Source organism: Dipodomys merriami, unplaced genomic scaffold (assembly GCF_024711535.1).
Source record: "Dipodomys merriami isolate MVZ:Mamm:240054 unplaced genomic scaffold, mDipMer1.0.p SCAF_3, whole genome shotgun sequence".
In the NCBI taxonomy this organism is placed as follows: domain Eukaryota; kingdom Metazoa; phylum Chordata; class Mammalia; order Rodentia; family Heteromyidae; genus Dipodomys; species Dipodomys merriami.
Window position 1 is genome coordinate 822801 of NW_027204492.1, and position 22608 is coordinate 845408.

Sequence of the window (22608 nt, forward strand, 5' to 3'; positions counted from 1 at the left end):
TGGGACAATGGCCAAGCATGCAGTTAGACAACTCTACACCCAAAAGAGAATATTCAGCAGGGTGCTGGTATCTCACACCTGCAATGCTAGCTATTCAGGAAGCTGAGGTCTGAGGATCGCAGTTCAAAGCCAGCCCAGGCAGGAAAGTCCCCATGAGACTCTTCTCTCCAATTAACCACCAGAAAACCAGGAGTGGCGCTGTGGCTCAGATGTTGAACATTAGCAGCAAACAGGAGTTCCAGGACAGCACCCTGAGTTCAAGCCCCATGACCCACCAGAAACAAATTGAACCTTCACAGTTCAGTTGTGCATTCTCAGTTTGTGGAATTGTCAATTGTGAACCTGATGAGTTTTTTTAAATCTTTTAATTCTTGTCTTTTTACACAGGGGTCACTGAGAGTTGCTCATAGGGTCATAGTAAAAGTCATCCTAGTGGGGCAGAAAGCAGACAGCGGTGTGCTGAGGAATGGAGGAAGTCTGGAAGTAGAAATAACTAGTATAGACACTGCGTTCTCGCGTTTTGCTGTTATACCCCAGCCCAGAGATCTTATTTTTTGGTCAGTCGTGGGACTTTAACTCTGGGCCTGGGTGCTGTCCCTGAGCTCTTCAGCTCAAGGCTAGTGCTCTACCACTTGAGCCACAGTGCCATGTCCCAGAGATCTAATTAAAAATTTAGCTGTCTTCACTTCTGAGTTTCAATACTGACAAGTTTGGTGGTTCAGAGATTTAACTTCCTATAGGGAATGTTTTTACATTGGGCTTTGCCTCTTAAATGTTAAGACACCAATACAAGGGTGACCAAGTTATAATTAAGTGTAAAAGTTAAATATATTCTCAGCAAATGGGAGATTTCCTGTTCTGCCCTACGGGCCCATAAGAGGAACTCCTAGATCACACTCTTGTCCCCAAATCAGGTAGTTTCCATATAGACTGATATGGAGCCAGAGCTCATCATAGATTTGGGTTCTTGTACAGATACGACGAGGCCACCCAGAAAAACTGAAGAAGACGGGAAGGAGTATCACTTCATTTCAACAGAGGAGATGACAAAGAGCATCTCCGCTAATGAGTTCTTGGAGTTTGGCAGCTACCAGGGCAATATGTTTGGCACCAAATTTGAAACCGTGCACCAGATTCATAAGCAAGACAAAATTGCCATCCTTGACATTGAGCCCCAGGTAAGTAGGCATGGAAAAGCAGGAGTGATGGGATCAGCCATCTAGCAGATGGAGGAGTGATCAAAAGAAAAGCTCTAAGACATCTGGAGTTCCGTAGTATTGAGAATAGTGGAAAATAGTATGGGGATGGTAAAGCCTAGGCCAAGTATTAAAAAGAATTCATTTTTTTTAATTTTTAATTTTTATTTTTTTATTGTAAAGATACTATACAGAGGGTTACAGTTACATGAGTGAGGTAATGAGTACACTTCCTCTTGAACATTGTTACCCCCTCCATTGTTTTCCCCCTACCATCCCCTCCCTCCCTCCCTTCCCCGAGGTTCTTTTTTTTTTTTTTTATTGTGATTAAGTGATTACATAATTTCCGGAAATTCACAGTATTGTGGAATAATGATGCTCATTTAAAGTCACAAGTTCATTCTAACTTTCCTGGAGCGAATTGTCTATCACAGTCTGTAATATATAACGGTGCTCACATGTTATATACCATATATGTGATCAGCAGCATGGGGATATTTAGTAGTGGTTCAACCAGATGAGTGGGAGTTCTTTGTTTCTTAAGTCCTGTTAGTTTTGTCATATCACCTAACATTTTGGATTTAGCATCCACTTATCAGGGAGACCATGTACCATTTGTCTCTTCGTTCTTGGCTTACGTCGCTCAACATGATTCCTTCTAGCTCCATCCATTTCCCTGCAAATGCCATTATTTTGTCATTTCTAATGGTTGCATAATATTCCATTGTGTATAGATACCACAATTTTTGGATCCATTCATCTGTGGTGGGGCATCTAGGTTGTTTCCATATCCTAGCTATTGCGAACAGTGCTGCAATAAACATGGAGGTGCACGTGTCCTTGTATATTGGTTCCTGTTGTTCAGGGTAGATGTCTAGAAGTGGTATGACTGGGTCATAAGGGAGGTCAATCTTTAGCTTTCTAAGGACCCTCCAGACTGCTTTCCAAAGTGGTTATATAAGTGTACATTCCCACCAGCAGTGTAATAGCATTCCTCTTTCTCCACATCCCCTCCAGCATTTGTCGTTGGCTGATTTGTGGATGTGGGACATTCTGACTGGGGTAAGGTGGTATCTCAGGGTTGTCTTTATTTGCATTTCCTTCACCACCAGGGATGATGAACATTTCCTCATGTGTTTCTTTGCCATTTTTATTTCTTCATTTGAGAAGTCCTTCTTTAGTTCCCTTGCCCATTTAGTAATTGGTTTGTTAGGTTTGGGAGGGATTAGTTTCTTGAGTTCCCTGTATATACAGGATGTTAACCCCTTGTCTGATATATTGCTGGTAAATATTTTTTCCCAATTAGTTGGTTGTCTTTCTAGCTTGGTTACGATAGCTTTAGCAGTGCAGAAGCTTTTTATTTTAAGGTAGTCCCATTTGTCGAGTCTCTCTCCAACTTGTTGTGACCCCGGGACTCTGTTCAGGAAGTTCCTTCCTGTACCTATTAGTTCAAGTGTCTCTCCTACTCTGTCCTGCAGTAGTTTCAGAGATTCAGGTTTAATGTTAAGGTCTTTAATCCATTTTGAGTTGATTTTGGTGCATGGTGATAGGCTGGGGTCCACTTTTAGTTTTCTGCATGTGGCTGCCCAGTTTTCCCAGCACCAGCGGTTGAAGAGGCTGTGTTTCTTCCATTGTATGTCTTTGGCTCCTTTGTAGGCCTGTGGATTTATTTCTGGATCTTCTATTCTGTTCCATTGGTCTTCGGGTCTGTTTTTGTGCCAGTACCATGCTGTCTTTGTTATTATAGCTCTGTAGTAGAGTTTGAAGTTCGGCATGGATAGCCCTCCCATATTGTCTTTATCCCCTAGAATTGTTTTGGCTATTCTAGGTCTTTTGTTGTTCCATATGAATTTTTGGACTGTTTTCTGTATTTCAGTGATGTACGTTATTGGGATTTTAATAGGAATTGCGTTGAATTTGTATATTAGTTTTGGAAGTATTACCATCTTTGCTATATTAAGTCGGCCTATCCAGGAGCGTGGGAGGTCTTTCCATTTCCTAGTGTCTTCTGCAATTTCTTTAACTTCTTATAGTTCTCATTAAATAGTTCTTTTACATCTTTGGTTAGGTTAATTCCTAAATGTTTTATTTTTTGGGAGGTTATTGTGAATGGGGTTGCTCCCTTTATTTCCCTCTTCCTGTACATTATCAGTGTATAGGAAGGCAACTGATTTTTGTGGGTTTATTTTGTATCCTGCTATTTTGCCGAAGTGATTTATGACTTCTAAGAGTTTGGGGATGGAGTTTTTGGGATCGTGGAGGTATAGTATCATGTCGTCTGCAAAAAGGGATAGTTTAACTTCTTCTTTCCCTATGCGGATCCCTTTAATGTCTTTTTCTTGCCTTATTGCCCTGGCTAAGGGTTCTAGGGCTATATTGAAGAGTGGAGACAGTGGGCATCCTTGCCTTGTTCCTGATTTTAGAATTGGTTGTAGCTTTTCCCCATTAAGTATAATATTGGCTATTGGTCTGTCATAAATGGCTTTTATTGTTTTTAGAAATGTTCCTTCTATTCCTATTTTCTCCAGAGCTTTTAGCATGAATGAATGTTGAATTTTATCAAAGGCAAAATAATTCATTTTTTTCTTTCATTTTCTTCCTCCCTTTCCTTTTTCTAGACTCTGAAGATTGTTCGGACAGCAGAACTTTCACCTTTCATTGTTTTCATCGCGCCTACTGACCAGGGCACTCAGGTAAGGAGCTATGTAGAGAAGAGGTCTACTTAAGTCTGGGCCATTGACCACCTGCATTTCCACCAAGGTCAAGACGAAGAACGTTTTTTTGGCCAGTCCTTGGGCTTGAACTCAGGGCCCTGTCCCTGAGCTTCTTTGTGTTCAAGGCTAGCACTTTACCACTTGAGCCACGGTGCCACGTGGTATTACCTGAAAATGTTTTTAACCATTTGGTGTATCTTCACCATGTGCACGTTTTTACTTAATGCCCTTTTTATGGCTGCCGAATTTAGCAGAGCAATTGCCAAGCAAATACCAGGCCCTGAGTTTGGTCCCAGCACAAAAGACAGTAATAATTAGGTGACAGAGACAGGCAATGCTAATGAATGCCTGTGTAAAACCTACTGTTGGCTTGGGCTGTGGGAGAGGCACTGATGACTGCTTCATCCATGGCTTTCATTGCAGACTGAAGCCTTGCAGCAGCTGCAAAAGGACTCTGAGGCCATCCGCAGTCAGTATGCTCACTACTTTGACCTCTCACTGGTGAATAATGGTGTTGATGAAACTCTTAAGAAGCTCCAAGAAGCCTTTGAGCTGGCGTGTAGCTCTCCACAGTGGGTGCCTGTCTCCTGGGTCTACTAAACTTGTAGAATGGGAAACTATAACCCTTTCACCAACATTTGGAATGCCATTCCCCTTGCTTTAAATCAAACAGGGCTGCTTCAACTAGTTGTCTCAGATTGTCTCTCTGTCTCCTTGCTCAAGCTCCTGAAGGGCAGGGCCCTACCGATCTGGAATTCAAAAGTATCTCTGGAAATGTTAGTATAGAAATGAAACTGCTAATCAATGATAGACAAATAAAGCAATGGCACCTGTCCCTGTGAAGCCTGAACTCTTCACCTTCAACTCAGCATCTTTTCATTTTCTTTTCCTTTGAATCAAATATCTTTTGCAACTTCCTAAAATGCCAAAATGAAAGCTGTGCAATAGACTGTTCTAGGGAAACCCTCAAAAGCAATAAAATACGTGTTAAAACACCACTGGTCTTTTAACTCTGGGTTATCTGTGCCACATATCTTCAGAGTACCTCCCACTTCTGGTGCCTGCATTAAGCCTAAGGTTTCCTCTGGGTGGAAACCCATTATGGCATACACTTAAGCTTCCTATTAAAAACCCCATATAAAAGGTTAAGAAAACCTAGCCTGGGAAAGTGGGGGCTGGGTGAGCCAGCACCACAGTGCACTGTGCTTACCCGGCTTATCCCATGGCTCAGTACTCAAAAGTTGTTTGCATTTTCTTGACTTCTGATAACCAACTGGAAGCAATTCCAGAGCTTCCCACTAACGATTATTACTAAGGCCTTCAGATTCCTGAACATCCCAACCCCCAGCTTCCAGAATTGACAGCTTCAACAGGCCTCTACCAGCATGTGTTCCTTCATAGTACTCATTCCTCACTAGTACATCTGTCTGGCTTTCTCCTCTCAGTCCTTTGATTCCAGGTGAAAGGTCCCAAGGTGAATGTTGTAAGATAGAGAACTTGAACTTGTGGCCCGGGCGCTGTCCCTGAGCTTTTCTTCAAGGTTAGCACTCTACAACTTGAGCCATAGTACCACTTCCAGCCTTTTCATAGTTTACTGGAGATGAGAGTTTCATGGACTTCTTGTCTGGGCTGGCTTTGTACCATGACCCTCACATTTAAGCCTCCTGAGTAGTTCAGATTACAGGAATGAACTACTGGCACCCAGCTAGGTCCTTAGGGTTTTAACCAAAATATTTTATATTTTTTTGTTCTGCCAGTCTGAGATCACTAACAAAAAAACCCAACAGGAATACTTTAAAAATGTCATGAGTTAATTTTAATAAGTAAAAACCATAATTCTCCCAGCAATGAGCAAATCTGTTCAACAGTAAATAAAGGTTAAACACGAGGAGACAGGACAGTGCAGCTTCCATCACAAACACAAGTAGCCAGATGGATGGGATAAATCTGCTGTATGGAAGTTTTGGAGAAGTGTACAAAAGACTGAGAACTGGGCCAAAGAGAAGATAGATACCAGCCAAGCCTTAGCGGCCCACACCTACACCACACTGTATACTGTATCGCTGTCCTCACAGGACACTCACTGCAGGCAAGCTGTGCCCAGTGAACATGTGACTCAGTTACACATTTCACTTAGAGGGTTTTATATTATTTCATAGAGCAGTCTTAACATATATGGACTTTTTAAATGAGGGGGGCTTAAAAAACCAAACTAGGAAAGGACTGTGAGGTTGTTTAAAATGGCCTTTAGTAGCTGCAGTTCCACTGGACAGTACTAGGTCTGAAGGTGAGGCTTCCCAACTGAAGCAGAGAAGTTGATGGCATAAGGTCTGCCTCTTTCATCACCCATATCCTTAAAACAGGACACGATGGCATGACCACACCAGGTAACATCACTGAGGTCTCAAGTAGCAGCAAAGTGTACAACTCTACCCTGTTCTGGACCTTTGTTCCATTCCCTTAACTAAAACTGTTTTTACAACAAGGCTTTTTCTTCCCAGCTGGACACAATGCTTACAGCAACCTTTACTAGTCAGATGCCACTTCTACCACCTTTGCTTTCTTCTTCTTTTTCTTCTTCTTGGTGGTATCACTGTCCTAGAAAGAAAAAGAAAAAAAGCTCAAGCTCAGAGCATTTATTAACAAACCAATTAGGACCCCCAAAAGGACATGTGGTGAACTATAGACAAGCCTTATCAGGATCTATAAAATTTGGAATTGAGTAGGTTTTTGTATGTTTTCATGTGACAATAGGTTCTGTGAGCTTTCTAGTGAAGTCCTATAAGTCTACTTTCATAAAGAAGTTCAATCAAACTATATATATTGCCCCCACCACCAACAGACTTTCTATCTGTCCACCTAGGGAAGCCCTAGGCACTATACTATGAACAGTAGGCCATGACTCCTCCAGAGTTACAAAGCCAATACCACGTGGCTAATTCTTGCCACAGCCAAGAGCCAGGTCAACCCAAGGAGCCAGTGTTTATACAAACCCCATCTCCAGGCTCGCCCCCACTCTCTAGCATAGCTTTGGCCTTCTTGTCCTTATTCTTCTTTTTCTTTTCCTTCTTGATCAACGGAAGAGCTGCTGGAGGGGTCTCATCACTTTCACTCTCACTCTCTCGCTTTCGCTGAGATGAAAACAATTGGTCAAAAGGTAAATCATGGGCCATTTAATGGATAAGTCAGTCAAAATGTAGCATGCCCAAGGTCCTAGCGCGCGCGCGCGCGCGCGCACGCACGCGCACACGCACACACACACACACACACACACACACACACTTTAAAAAGTGCGACATGAACCAAAAAAAGTTTTTTGTTTACAAACTCGGAAAGCACTGTAATTTACTCAGAGCTTGCAGACAATCTTTTTTTTTTTTTTTTTTTGGTAGGGAGCCAGTCCTGGGGCTTAAACTCAGGGCCTGGACAGTGTCCCTGAACTTTTGTGCTCAAGGCTAGTGTTCTACCACTCAAGCCACAGTGCCAGTTCCAGCTTTTTTGGTGGTAACTGGAGATAAGTCTCACAGAATTTCCTGACAAACTGGCTTCAAACTGCAATCCTCAGATCTCAGGATTACAGGAATGAGCCACCAGCCCCCAGGAAAGACAGTCTCATCTTACAAGTCCAGGAAGCCATGAGGCATGACAGGAGCACCACAGCAACAGCATGGGCCTTGGAGGATAAAAAGCCCTGAGAAGCTGCTCTTCTCAAAGAATGGATTACATGACTTACAAAGTACTATCTTAAGTCCTTAAAGAAAGCAAGCAAAGCCAGAATTCACATCAGACAAGTTCTGTGTACACAGCTTGTTATAGGTCTTCCAGCACCACCCAAGGATTCTGAGTACAGATGTCATTCTGGGCTCTAAAGTTAGCAGTCCTCAATCCCTGGAAGCTAAGCTGCAACTTAAAATGAAGAGAACTGGTGCTGGCCAGTTGGTTTTGATATGGACCTGATTTCAACATACCTATACTACCACTTGACCTAAGGTGGAGCTAGAATTATGTGTGACACCCGTTCTATCCAGTGTTATTGACATAACTGAGGTGGGAGGCAAGGTCAGTAAATCTGATTCCTAAGCCCACTAAGGCCAAACATGTACCCCAAGGTATGAGGCATGATCTGTGTGTATACCACAGCAAGGAGGAGGGCAAGTAACCTTGCTGAGCCAGGACATTTTTGGTGCGCTGTAGATAAGTCAAACACTGGTGGTGCTTATAATCATCTCTTGGAGCACATTCCAAACATTATAGCACACCACTCACCTTTGTGACTTTTACTGCTTCAGCAACTACTTGCGGAACTTTTACCACTTCAGCAACTAACGGTGAGCCTTTTTCTCCTTCAGTAACCACTTCTTTTTTGACAGAATCACTGAAAGAACACATTAAGAGGTCAAAAAAAGCTTTCTATTGTAATTCTGCTGCACCCCCCTGCCCTCCCCCCAGCTAATCAATGATACTGGATAAAGCTAAAGCCACCTCCAAAACATGGGCTGGCTTATATTTGTAATCCTAGTTACTCAGGAAGCTGAGATCTGAGGATCACACTTTGAACTCAACTTGAAAGTCCATGAAACTTTTTTTTTTTTTTGTGGTCGGTCATGGGGCTTGAACTCTGGGCCTGGTGCTGTCTCTGAGCTCTTCAGCTCAAGGGGAGTGTTCTACCACTTGAGTCACAGTGCCTCATGGACTTTCCTGCCCTGGCTGGCTTTGAATCGAGATCCTCAGATCTCAGCCTCCAGAGCAGGTAGGATTACAGGCAAGAGCTACTGGCGCCTGCCTGTGAAACTTACCTCCAACAAACTACAAAAAGTTGGAAGTGGTGGCTCAAGTGGTAAGAGTGCTAGCTTGAACAAGAGGCTCAGGGACAGCACCCAGGCACCAAGTTCAAGCCCTAGGACCGGCACATACACACAAACACCCACTGACGACTGACAAGAAGAATCCATGAGCAAGACTAGAAAGGAATGCTTACCTGCTGTGTAGGCACAACCATACCTGATCCAAGCCTCACAAAGCCCAGCAAAGAAAAAGCCATCTACAGTACTGGGTCTTACTGGTCCAGCATTCTAAAAGGTTGCCCAAAGTAAGTCCTACCTGTATCCCGCAGGCTCTGTGAACTCCTGTCCTCATCCATCAACAATGCCCAAATGGCAAGTATCTCTTCTCTATAGTCCTCAACAAAACTTTTACTCACCTGTAGTCAACATACTCTTGCTTCCAGGAGGCAGGGGTGCTGTCTGTAGGTTTGCCATGCTTATCCAGAAGGCCCTGCTTGATCATCAGCTTCTTTTGACTTGCCTGGGGAAATACGGGGTTTCAATGTTAGAAAGGTGTCAATACAGAAAGCAGGCATTGTAACAAACGTTATGCCATAGACCCAGTTTGCACAGAATGGCACGAGGTTTCTCCCTTTTATATCTCAGCAGGGGCTCATACTCTGCTGTAGATCTTCCCTGAAAAACACCGCCCAACCCCCTGACAAAGTTAAACTCACTGAAGACTCCCCAGATGCTGGAGATGTCTCTGCATCCCTGACAGCCATTTACCATGGCTGAAATTCACTACCTTACTGTACAACTATTTAAGTAATGCCAAGTTATTCTCCATTAGACTGAAAATCTCTTAAGGTCCAAGACAGAGCCTATCTCTGACCACCATCAACTATCCAGAGTCTAGAACAATAAGAGGTTGTGGCAGTAGGGACACACAAAGAAATGACTAAGTGTGCATTCAACAACACAAAACAGCCCAGTTCTACTTACCTTTGGACCTAAACCCCACTTGCGAGGGTAAGTATCTCTCTCCATGATAACTCTCTTAATCTTGGCTACTATACCATGGTCACAGGTAGAAATCACGGCTGTGGTCATTAATGCAATAGCTAATAAGTTAAAGTAGAAAGATGTGGTTATTGTTGAGCCCCAATTGTTCTATGCCTAAACTTAAACCATTTAAAGCTCTGAGCTCCACTACCTTGTGTGTATATGTATTGCTGAGGATTGAACTAGGGCCAGAACCCTATTGTTTTTGAGATAGAAGTGTGCTAATTTTGCCTAGGCTGACCTTAAACTTGTGTTCCTCCTGCCTACACTTCCTGAGGAGATGGTATAGGCATGTCTACTACCTTAACTGAGTATTCTAGGCTCAGAATGTGCTTACGGAGACAACCTTCCTTTACAGGAAGGGAGTTTTTCAAATGATGTTAACCTTAGCAAGTTAAAAAACAACCCACCAGCCGGGCGCCAGTGGCTCACTGGCTCACGCCTGTAATCCTAGCTACTCAGGAGGCTGAGATCTGAGGATCACGGTTCAAAGCCAGCCTGGACAGGAAAAGCTGTGAAACTCTTTTATCTCCAATAAAGCACCAGAAAACTGGAAGTGGCGCTGTGGCTCAAGTGGTAGAGCGCTAGCCTTGAGCTGAAGAACTGAGGGACAGCATTCAGGGCACAGAGTTCAAGCCCATAGACTCAAGTCTATGAGTGACCAGAAACAAAAAACAAAAAACACCCAACACCAAAGTAAGAGAATATAGACATGGCAGGGGTGTGGTTTGCAGAATCCTTAGGTATCCCTTTCCCACTGTCCATGGGGATGAAACCTTCCAGGGCAGACCCACCTGCTTACAGAACTGACATAAGGGATCTGCAGACATGCTGTGCTTCTGGTAAAAATTAGGACTGTAACCAAAACTCTGATTTCTTCACTAAGAGTCACATCCAGGTACTAGTGGCCCACACTTAGCTACTCAGGAGACTTGAGATTGGAGAATCAATGTTCACAGCCACCCCAAGCAGACTATCTCCCATAAACCACCAAAATGCTGAAAGTGGAGGTCTAGTTCAAGCAACAGAGTGCCAGTTCTAAGTGAAAAAGCCAGATAAGTGGGCGAGGCCCAGCGTTCAAACCCCACCAGCGAGGGAGGGGGGAAAAGGTCACCAAGCATTTTAATGCTGAAAAGACAATCCAACTAATCTGTCACAAATTAAAAATCATATATAATAGTTACAAGTTATCTGCAAGCACACAAGAATGAAATATATAGGGCCCTCATTTTGACTACTATATAGGGAACCATTACCACTCTTTACCAGTAAAGCCCTGGAGAGTGTCAAGGGTGCAATACTACCTCCTCACTTGTACATAACTTGCCAGTCCCTCCACTGTACCCACCATAGAGACCACAGGAAACACAAGGACATAGGAACTGAATCGGTGAGCTAGTGTTAAGAGTAGAATGAGCCCCAAATCTAGAACTAATGAAGGTAACAATCCCCTTACCCATGCAAATTGCTTCCCCTTTGGTGGTAATGACCACAATCTCCTGGTTGACCTCAATGCCGTCCTCATATCGGAGAACACCTGGAAGCATGATCTTGGCCCCATAGCAGATTGCATTCACCTGTATGGATGGTGTCATATTGAAAGCCTCAGCTACTGCCCCCCACCTCACTTCCATACCAGAACAGGGGAGAACATGGGGAAGGTAGCTTGACAGCAAGAAATAGAACAGCACTGATAGCCCACTGACCACAGGCATGAAGAGACACGCAACAGTTGCAATCTAGGCCCTGCCCTAAGAACTTTATACACACACCCAAATTGCTAAGCAGACTTCTGAAGTTTTTAGTGTCCACTTTTTCCGTTGGACCTAAAACAAACTAGCCTTAGCTTTCCAGAATTGCTTCTCCTTTACAGGAGATCCAGGCTTTAACAGGCTCCCAAAATAACTAGCAGAGAAAATTACTAGGCCTGTTCAATTACATACAAGTTCTGGTATAGCATTTACAGGCCACCGTTAAGGCCACCTCTCCAGGAGTTTGATAGCACTCGATGCACCCATCTTTCCTTCAATTACTTAGATCTCATATGTGATGACATTCCACCCTCTCTTTAAACTTACCCAGAAGCAACTGCAGCACAGGGAGGCATAGCAAACCTATCCCACTTCACTCTTTATCTCATTAAATGCTTTCAATTCCTATTAAATGCCATGTTTAGCGTACTTTTTTTTTTTTTTTACTGTGGGCCATATAATATAAAAAAAACCAAATGTCTGCAATTTAAGACTTGAATATGAATATTTTATTGACCTTAAATCATCAACTGTCATTTCTATTCTTCAACAACTATGGCTATACAGTACTCTATACACCAGACCACAAAGACAATTTTAATTTATGAAAGGCAACATTCTCTGATAATACAAATTAACTCACCCTTTAACCGCCTTACTAAGAAATTCAAACTAACAATAAATATGAACTTGTAATGCCAAAGTTTCATCTCTTTAAAAGATTGACATTGTCATGTTTTCATAATAGACCGTGCAAATATGGACTCTTACTCTAGAGCTTACCGCACTATCTTTCATAACCAGTCGTTTATGAGATGTCAACAGCTTTTCCAAAGGATAAATGACACGCCGGAGGTAACTCTCATCTTTATGGTTATCATACAGCCACTGAGCATCAAGTACATCATGCATTGTTACCATGTGGTCCTGAAAAGCAGCCAGGTGTGAAAGAAACTCAGTATTTTCTTATCTCAAACACTCACTGGACACCAAACCTCCAAAATCTGATTCTAGCTGAAATTTGTTTGCTATTCCAAACTCATCACTCATCTTAGTTTGTTTAGAGTTGGCTGTCTTCTGGGCATCTCTAACTGTTCCTATAGTAGATCTAAGTAGGCAAATTTTCTTTGGTGCCACTGGGGATGGAACCCAGGGCACTGCTCTATGACTGGGCAGACATGTTGTAGGCTGGGAAGTAAATGAATAGAATAATACTTTCTACCCAGTCTTCTCCCCTAGCCAATTTCAATATTCCAAAATTTAATTAACAGAACAGGGGAAGCTGCCCTGAACTGAACTCAACACTTTGGAAGTTACCTTTCCTAGAATGGTGCAGCATTCTAGGAATGCTGGGAGACATTTAAGAAGGATCAGTTCTGAAACTAAAACCTCTAGCCCAAAAATGGAATACCTTTTCACTCATGACTCCAGAACGAACCCTCCGAAGTTCCTGCATTTGACCACCAACTCCCAGCAACAAACCAAGGTGCACACACAGAGTCCGAATATAGGTGCCGGCCTCACAACTCACCCAAAAGATTCCTAAGAAACACACACAAAAGGAAAGTAGCACCTATGTCCAACCATAAATAATCACTAGTTGAGAAAATCATTATTCTCCATCATAAGTCAACTAGAGATAACAGACACAGGCAGTGACTACACAATGTGCTAGGAGTACCTGCGGACGGAATCTTCAAGCATGCACTCCTACCCACTGTGCGTCTATAGCAAGTTCCCTAATGGCTCACCTAGCCTTCTTTCGGGATCATATTCAATCATTTTGCTCTCATAGATAGTCCTCACTCGGAGCTGCCTCTTTACGGCAGCAATGAGCGGGGGTCGCTGAAATAGGGCTCCTGTCAGTGTTTCCAGGGCCTAAGAAGAAGCACAAACAAAAACACTCTCATTAGGTGACCTCTCAAATGAAAGAGCATATTTTAGGAGTCTAAAGGACAACAAGACAAAGCAAGTTGGAAATTTAAGGGCTCATACTCCCAAGTCACTAAACGTGCCCTCTCTCTAGTTGCAGACTTACCCTAGAAAGCTGGGTCCCCCCTTCAATAGCATTGTGCAGCCGGACAATTCCCACATACTCTTTGCCTGAAAAATGACAAAAGAGTAGTCAGGTGTGGCCACTGAGTTTTCTATATCTGCCATTTTATATGCTCAACCACTGCCATTTCACAGTGAGAAAGCAGGCAATTTGATGTCATGTTTTCTTAAAATTAATATGAAGCAAGATTATACAATGTTGATGAGAAAAAGAAAAAGAAACGAAGATACTTTCTCCAGCCAAATGTGGTGTGTTGACACATGCCCATAATGCCAACACTTGGGAGGCTGAGACAAGAGCATCCCAAATTCTAGGCCAGGGGGTTGTGTAGCAAGATCCTCCCCACTCCCCCCAGAGTGGAATTCAATGTTCAGTGTGCTGATAAAGACAGGGACAGGTGGAATACCTAGTCTAGAGCCTGACTGGAGAATTTTTTCACATGAAAGTAAGGAAAGGACACTTGAGGAAGAAACAGGCTCAGTGAGAGGTCAGGAGCAACAAGCTCAGAGACAGACAGAATTCTGTTCCTATAGTAGGAATGTGCACATGTCTAGTATTAGAACTCCCAACAAGGGCAGACTCACCAGGAATTGCCAGAGGACATAAGGTACATAGAAACCAAAAGAATAACCCTGCAACAAGACTTTTGCTAATGGAGCGCAAGAGCCAAAATACAGAAAGGAGACAAATGCAGAATGCCTTACAATCCCTAAATACTTCTTCATGCCCCTTTCCACATACCTGCACTCTGTTGTGATTTCACCAAGCGAGTGGCTCGTTCTATGCACACAATTAAACACCCAGTCACCTTGGGATCCAGGGTGCCACTATGTCCTGTCTTCTCTACCCGAAGTATTCGTCGGATCCAGGCCACCACTTCATGGGAAGAGGGGTTAGAGGGCTTGTCAAGATTAATGAAACCTGTCCTAGAGTGGAAAAAGGGTTAATGTACCACCTGGTCTTGTGCTCTTCAAGAGTTAGAAAGAAAAACTCATCAAAGGCATAGGGCATATACTTCAGTATCTCCTTGAATAACGGATATGAAGCTTTCACTTGAGAAAGACTTACCTGATGTAGTCCCCAATGTCTCTCTTCAGAGGATTTGAACCACAAGGAAGAGGTGTATAGTGTGTTGTCCTTACATTCAGCTTATCAAAATTCTGGAAAGCAACAATACAACCTGAAGTTGACTTACTAATGCATCACTGAAATATATAAAACAGTCAGTACCACATCAACCAAGAAATGCAAGCTCCATAGAGTTCCACTCCTATGTTAATACTATTATTTGCTATGACAGATTTATACTGAGAAATTTCCAAATACCATTAAGTACAAGACTAATTTGAACACTTATCAGTTTATGGCATTTTGTAGAAAAAGGCTTGTTGGGGGCATTACTAAGCGGATTAGGCTTCATTGTGCAAAAGCATGAATAAAATATGGACTAGCATTCATTTTCTTAGGGAAAAAAGCCAAATTAAGGATAAATGGCAACTTTTTTTAACATAATGAGCTGTTCTGCTCCAGATGCCCCCATGTGTGCTTTTCACATCTGCTTCTTTTCAGTCTCCTCTCCAAAGCTTGACCACCAGTGGGGAAGAACTCACCAAGTGATGCCCACTTTTGATTTGTTTAGTTTGACTGATGCTGAACAATATAAGCAAACCTCAGTCTTTTACCACCACATACATGATTCATTTAGCATGCCAAGGGGCGTCTAAATAGCCTTTTTTCTCTAAACTACATAGCTGACACCTACACTTTGCTGAGCATGTTAGAAATTTCTATCTAACCTGGTATTTCATCTCAGCTCTCCTGCGGATAATAGTGGTTTATGCTGTATCTAACGCATTTACTAAAGTGAAAAGTGCTATCAGTAAGCATTCATAACTTTTTTAACAATGAGAAGTAAAATCCAGGCATTTGTCTAGGCACACAAGCACATACCTTTAACAACAAGGGCCACTGAGAAGTGTCCAACTGAGCCACCTTGGACTCTGGTTTGATAAGAAATTCTTCAGCATATTGTATTTCCTTCAACAAGACAGAAATATAAGCCATGAAACTTCACACCTGATTTGGAACAACTCTGTTACAACTGAATTGCATGTTTTTAAACAGAAACCAGGGCGGGGCACCGGTGGCTCACGCCTGTAATCCTAGCTACTCAGGAGGCTGAGATATGAGAATCGCGGTTCAAAGCCAGCCCGGGCAGGAAAGACCATGAGACTCCTATCTCCAATAAACCACTACAAAACCGGAAGTGGTGCTGTAGCTCAAGTGGTAGAGCGCTCGCCTTGAGCTGAAGAGCTGAGGGACAGCGCCCAAGCCCAGAGTTCAAGCCCCATGACCGACAAAAAAAAAAAAACAAAAAAACAGAAACCAGGGTCAGGAACTTCACTGGACCTCAAAAAGAAATGATCCAGGGAGAAGTACCACTGATGTGGGAATAATAATAATAACAACAACAATAATGCTTTGTGGATGGGATAAGGAAAAGAAATGTAGCTAACTCGGGGCTGGGAAGGTAGCTCGGTGGCAGAGCGCTTGCCTGGCATGCACGAGGCCGTGGGTTCGATTCCCCAGCACCACATAAGCAAAAAGAAAAAAAGCCAGAAGTGGCGCTGTGGCTCAAGTGGTAGAGTGCTAGCCTTGAGCTGAAGAGCTGAGGGACAGCGCCCGGGCCCAGAGTTCAAGCCCCACGACTGGAACCCCCCCCCCAAAGAAGGAAGAAGAAATGTAGCTAACACTATTTAGTGAACTACGCATGCCGGGTAACAGGCTGTGTCATTTCAGTGCTTTCTTGCTTCCACACCACTACTATTTGCAAACATTTAAAAACTTTTAGTTTGTTGTTGAACTTAAAAAAAAATCAAAGCTAAGTGAAACCCATTTCTACTCACAGCTACATCATCTTCTTGTAATGGCTTCCGGTCCTTTTTCTTCTTATGCTTCTTTGGCAAAGCAGTCACTAAAGAAATGAGATTGGGCAATTTGCTTTGAAAACAAATGAGGCGAAGTTTAAAGGCCAACAGCAGGGCAGATAGAAGAGGGCTTTAAGTTGAGCATTACTAGAGAAAACTCAAGCGTGTGGCTGAGCACATGGGCCGCCTGGCTGGGGCCGTGCAGGCTGTGTGGCGCACGTGTTGCCTTCCCTTCCCTTCCGGTTCCCCTCCACGTTGCTGCGACAGGGCCAAAAGCCCAGGATCGCTCGCTCTCAGGCTGGAAAGTTCCATAGGCGACAACGCGGCTGCAACCTTGTACTATACCCACTCCGGGATCCCGGAGCTTTTCTTCCCAATACTTCCCCTGCAGAGTTGCTCCCCTCATTTCCTGGCGCTAAGGGCAGCAACTGGACTGATGAGGGTCGAGTTGCCATGTCTCCGCTCACCACGGGGTCACGGGGCCCTAGGCGGATAGTCATCGGAGGGAGGCCTGGACGCCACGCCAAGTGTCCCGGCGGGCTCTCCCACCTGGGGCCGAGGCTCACCTAGCGCTGGCCTGAGGCCCGCGGGGGCGACAGCTTACCCGCAGGAGGGAATGGGCGGAACCGCGGGCCGCGACCGACGCCACCTCCCCGCTGCTGTCCCCTGAGATCACCAGGGCAGCTCAGGTCTCCCGCCTCGACCTCCCACAACCCTTACCTTCTGCATCCGCCATCTTGCGCTACACCGCGTGCGTGCCTCCCAGGCCACTGCTGAGAGGAAAAAAAACCCGCAGACTCCCGCCGCCGAGTCCCGTCAGGCCGCGCCGCTAGAACCCGCCCACCCGTGCACCAACCCGTAGCGTCCGGGATCTTGGGACGGGAAGGGGCGGTGCCAGGACTCAGGAGGCGCGCGTGAGACTGCGCATGCGCATCTTCTGCTTTCTCTCACAGCGCTTGGCGCCACCCTCTGGAGTGTGTGGGCGTGGCCCGTACCGTGGCTGCTTTGCTCACAGTCTCTTCGACTCTTGCACCTGACACCCTGTTTAGCGCTCTGTAAATTGTTCATCCTTTCATCCCATTAAATAAAAACGGTCGGGTGCTTGTGGCTCATGCCTGTAATCTTAACCTACTCTTGAGGCTGACGTCTGGAGATCCCAGTTCAAACCTAGCCGTGGCAGGAAAGTCTGTGAGAATCTTGCCGCCAATAAACTACCTATAAGCTGGAACTGCACGCATAGCTCAAGTGGTAGAGTGCCAGCTGTGAGCTAAAAAGCCAAGCCAGAGCATGGGGCTGACTTCAGTACCCAGAACTGGCGCACACATACACACACACACACACACACACACACACACACACACACACACACACACACGAAAACAGATCCATTTTAAGAATTAATTTTATTCAACCCCACATATCAGAAAAATTACTATTTCAACATTGAAGCAATATGCAACAATACGTGATATTTTCCTCCCCCCTCCACGCAGGAAATCTTTCTATTGTGTTTCACACTTCACCGCACACCTAGAACTTTGGACTGTAAACCCTCCACTCTCATCCCTACTACATTCTTCTTGCTCTCAATCAGAGGTTCATAGCCTAGCTTCTATAAGCTTCATTAATTCTTATTTAACTCTTTACTTTGATTGGGATTATTGCCATTATGCTTTCTAATGAGTTGTCCGATAAAGACAATGGCTAACGCTTTTCTATGGTTCTTATTCAGCAATACAAACAAACTTCTACAGAACTATTTTTTATAACAGCATAAAAAGATAATTGGCATTTCCCCACCTAATTTTTATTCTATCTGAATTTATTTGGGTGCAAGATGATATTGATAATGATGTGAACTGACTTTTTTAGTAGCTTATTTATTTACGTTATTTACACTTGGGGGGACAGAATTTTTAATGTTACATTTCCACATATGTCTGTAATATATTCCAATCAATCTCACCCCCTTTATCACAGTGTCTATTCCTGTACACCAATTCCCAAAACAATTTCAAGTGGTTTCATTGTTCCATTTTTCATATTTGTAAATAATCTACTTCAACTATATTCAAACTCCTTCATCCTCTTTGTTTGCCCAACCCTCACCCACAGACACAGTTTATTTCTCTTTTTCTTTCACCATTTCCCTATTGATAAGCAACTTACATTGAAAGCTGAGTGCTACTAGCTCTTGCCTGTAATCCTACCTACTCAGGAGACTGACTTCTGAAAGTTGAGGTTAGAAGCACCACGGTAAAAAGCCTGTGAAACTTTTATTACCAATAACCAGCAAAAAGCTGTGGAGGTGTGATTCAAGTGGTAGAGTGCCAACTGTTGAGTGGAAAAAGTCTAGCGAGAATTTGGAATCTGAGTTCAAGCCCCAATACTGGCACACACACACACACACACACACACACACACACAAAACCACCAAAACTAGAAAAAAATCTTACATCAAATTTCTTTATGCTGTTTTCAAATACATAATTGCAATGTATTATAAAATTATTCACTCTCTTTCTTTTGACTTTTCCTCTCCTAATTCCTTAGTTTGATTCAGGTTGTAAGTTTATCCATATAAATAATTATGTATGTGGATATATATGTACATGTCCACAAACACGTATATTTCTTAACTCTACCTTTCACCTATGAGTGAAAATATACATTTGGCTTGTTAATATGACAACCTCTAATTACATCCCAATTCTTGCAAACAATATGATTTCATTTTTCTTTATTGTGGTGTACTATTCACATTATATGACTAATATACATACATATATACATATGAACAGTGTAAACTACCAGAAAGTTAGTTTACATATGAATATATGTATATACATGCATATGTATGTGTACATATGCACACACATATATATGAATATATATAATATTTCATATTTTCTTTATCCATTGCCCTCTTGATTGGTACCTCAACCGATTTAATCATTAATCCATTGTGCTATAATAAACATGAACATGCAGATCTCTTTTGGTATATTGATTTACCTTCCTTCAGATATATGCCCAATAGTGGTATGGCATGACTATAAGGAAGATTTATTTTTAGTCTTGTGAGAAACCTCTATAATGACTTACATAATGTTTGCACTAGTTGGTATTCCCCACACTGTATGAGAATTTTTATTTTTCCCTGAATCATCATCAGATTTGTGGTTGTTTTCTAAATGGCTACCATTTTGACTGGGGTAAGATGCAATTTTAGTGTAGTTTTGATTTGCATTTCTTTTATGGCTAAGGATGTTGATCATTACTTAGCCATTTATATTTTATTAGCCATTCATCTTTCTATTAGGCATTATATTAGCCATTTATATTTCTTCTGTGAGAACTGTTAGCTTGTAAATTTATTGATTACATTAGTTGTTACCTTGCTGTTTAATTTTCTGAGTTCTTTGCATACTCTGGCTATTAACCCATTATTTGTTGAATAGTTGGTGAAGATTTTCTTTCATTCCATGGGTTGTCTTTTGGTTCTGATGATGGTTTCTTTTGCTGTTCATCAAGTCTTTAATTTGATATATTCCCAGTTACCCATTCTTGTACTTGTTTTCTGGGAAATTGGAGTCCTAATCTGAAAAAACTTGACTTGTGTCTTAACTTCTAGGATGTTTCCCATATTTTCCTATACATATAAAGTTTTAGATCTTTGAGTTCTTTGATTCAATTGGAGTTGATTTTTTTACAGGATGAAAGACAAAAGTCCAGTTTCAGTCTCCTGCAAGTAGATGCTCAGTGTTCCCAGCACCATTTTGTTGAGGAGGCTGTCTTTTCTTCACTTGAATGTTCTTGGCTCCTTGTCAAACAGTAGTTTGTTGGGCTGGGAAGGTGGCTCAGTGGTAGAGCACGTGCCTTGCATGCATGAGGCCCTGGGTTCGATTCCTCAGCACCACATAAGCAAAAAGAAAAAAAGCCAGAAGTGGTGCTGTGCCTCAGGTGGTAGAGCACTAGCCTTGAGCTGAAGAGCTGAGGGATGGTGCCCAGACCCAGAGTTCAGGCCCCATGACCGGACCCAAAAGAAAAAAGAAAAACGAAAACAGAAACAAAAAAAACCAGTAGTTTGTTGTAGTTGTGTTGTTTTATTCCTAGGTCTTTCACACTGTTCCATTGGTCTATTAGCCTTCCATTCGTTGGTATTTTGTGCCAGTACCAAACTCGTTTTGTTACTATTAGCTCTGTAGTATAATTTGTAATACCTCCAATTTGTACTTAGAATTGCTTTTGTCATTCGGTGTCTTTTATGACTTCGTATGAACTTTTGGATTAATTTCCATAATTCTGCAACAAATCATTGGATTTTGATGGGTATGCCATTACATTGCATTTGATCATATGACCATTTTCACAATAGTGATTTCTGCCAACCTATGAGCATGAGAGGTCTTTCCATTTCCGGTACCTATTTCCAATTTCTTCAAAGATTTTAGTTTTTATTGCAGAGGTTTTTCAATTCCTTGATTGTCAATATGTATATATTTTATTATTTTGAAGCTATTATGCTTATTTATTTTTGTCGGTCATGGTTCATGAGCCACCAGCGCCTGGCTTGAAGCTATTATAAATGCAATTGTTTTCCTGATTTCTTTTGTAGCTTGTTCATTGTTGGCATATAGAAATGCTACTGATTTTTGAATGTTAATTTTATGTCCTGGTACATTTCCATGAGTCTTTATCAGATCTAGGAGGTTTTGGGGGGGGGGGGTTGGTAAAGCTTATAGGGCCTGTTAAGTATAGGATAATATAGTCAACTAGTAGGGATAATTTTTAAAAATGCATTGGCTTATATCAATTAACATGAGTGGGGGTTCACTGTTACATCTCCACACATGTAAATAAAGATGATTTTGAGTTTTTTTCTTTATCCTGCCTTATTGCTCTGGAATCCTAGTACCATATTGAATCAAAGCGGGCCATGTGATGTCAGAAGAGGGTCAGGGGACAGGGGAGGGAATGAATGGAGCGAGGAAAGGCAGGCAAAAACAGATGCAATGTTCAAGGTGAAAATGGAACCAGATAACTTAAGGGGATGGTTCGGGTTGGGAGAAATGGAAAAAAAAAAAAAAACAATGGAAAAGATAATATTGATCTAGATACATTGGACTCAAACTGGCACATTGAATTAAAACCCCTTTATACAATTAATTAGAGATAAATAAATAATACAATGGGGAGAATGGACATACTTCATTCTTGACTTCAGGCGAAAATTATTTGAGATTTTTTTTTGTCATTTAATGTGATATTGGCTATAGGTTGGTGATATATGGCCTTTATTAGGTTCAAGGATGTTCCTTCTATTCCTAGTTCCTTCAGAGCTTTTTCCCTCCCTCCTCCCCCTCTCATCCTCTCCCTCCCTCCCTCCCTCCCTCCCTTCCTTCCTTCCTTCCTTCCTTCCTTCCTTCCTTTTTGTTCCAGTCCTGCAGCTTGAACTCAGGTCCCAGGTGCTGTCCCTGAGCTTCATTGCTCAAGGCTAGCACTCTACTACTTGAGCCACAGTGCCGCTTTAACTTGAGTTTTGTGGGAGGCAGGGTTTGGTGGTTAATTGGAAATAAGCGTCTCAGAGATTTTCCTTCCCCAGGCTGGCTTCAAACATTGATCCTCAGACCTCAGCCTCCTGAGTAGCTAGGATTACAGGCATGAGCCACCAACACCTGGTTTTTATTTATCCCTCAATTATGAAGGATAGCTTTGATGGGTACCATAGTCTAGGTTGACAATTGATCTATCAAGGGTTAAATTATGCCCTTCCATGCCCTCTTTGCATTTAGAGTTTGTATTGAGAAATCTTATTCTAATGGGCTTGCTGTTGTATGTTTCTTCTCAAGTCTTGCTTATTTGGTGTTCTGTAAGCCTCCTCCCCCTGAATGACCCTCTCTTTCTTGAGGTTTGGGAGAGTTTCTGCTATTCTTTTATTGTTTCAATTTTCAATACCTACAGTTTATATTTCTTGTTCTTTTCTTTTTTCTTTTTTGGCCAGTATTGCTTAGCTAGGTTTGGTCATTGATAGAGTCCCAGAGGATTTATAAGTTCTATTTGTATCTTCTAAGTGATTTATCATCAACCTCTTATACTCTATTTTCAACTTGTTCTATCATGTTAGCCAGGCTTC

At 42.5% G+C, this 22608-nt stretch overlaps 2 protein-coding genes and 1 non-coding gene across 3 annotated transcripts in view; 1 reads left to right on the forward strand and 2 right to left on the reverse strand.

Annotated features, from left to right (window-relative positions):
* Positions 1–4908, forward strand: part of Mpp1 (MAGUK p55 scaffold protein 1) — a 28802-nt gene extending 23894 nt beyond the window's left edge. Inside the window, exons 10-12 of the mRNA XM_070039451.1 lie at positions 976–1178; positions 3815–3889; positions 4334–4908. Coding sequence (XP_069895552.1) covers positions 976–1178; positions 3815–3889; positions 4334–4510 — 455 coding nt within the window. The 3' untranslated portion in view covers positions 4511–4908. The remainder of the gene's footprint in view (positions 1–975; positions 1179–3814; positions 3890–4333) is intronic.
* Positions 4909–5711: 803 nt separating this feature from the next.
* Dkc1 (dyskerin pseudouridine synthase 1) lies at positions 5712–17306 on the reverse strand. Its single transcript, XM_070039452.1, has 15 exons — positions 17193–17306; positions 16452–16519; positions 15496–15582; positions 14614–14705; positions 14287–14471; positions 13528–13592; positions 13241–13367; positions 12901–13031; positions 12273–12416; positions 11195–11315; positions 9679–9797; positions 9111–9214; positions 8177–8285; positions 6904–7041; positions 5712–6508 (listed from the first exon to the last, which is right to left on the reverse strand). Exons 1-15 carry the CDS (start codon positions 17206–17208, stop codon positions 6440–6442), a joined length of 1575 nt encoding a protein of 524 aa, XP_069895553.1. The 5' UTR covers positions 17209–17306; the 3' UTR covers positions 5712–6439.
* LOC138840557 (small nucleolar RNA SNORA36 family) lies at positions 12669–12801 on the reverse strand. The gene has a single exon (XR_011376123.1). It is a non-coding gene; the product is annotated as a small nucleolar RNA SNORA36 family (small nucleolar RNA).
* Positions 17307–22608: the final 5302 nt, after the last annotated feature.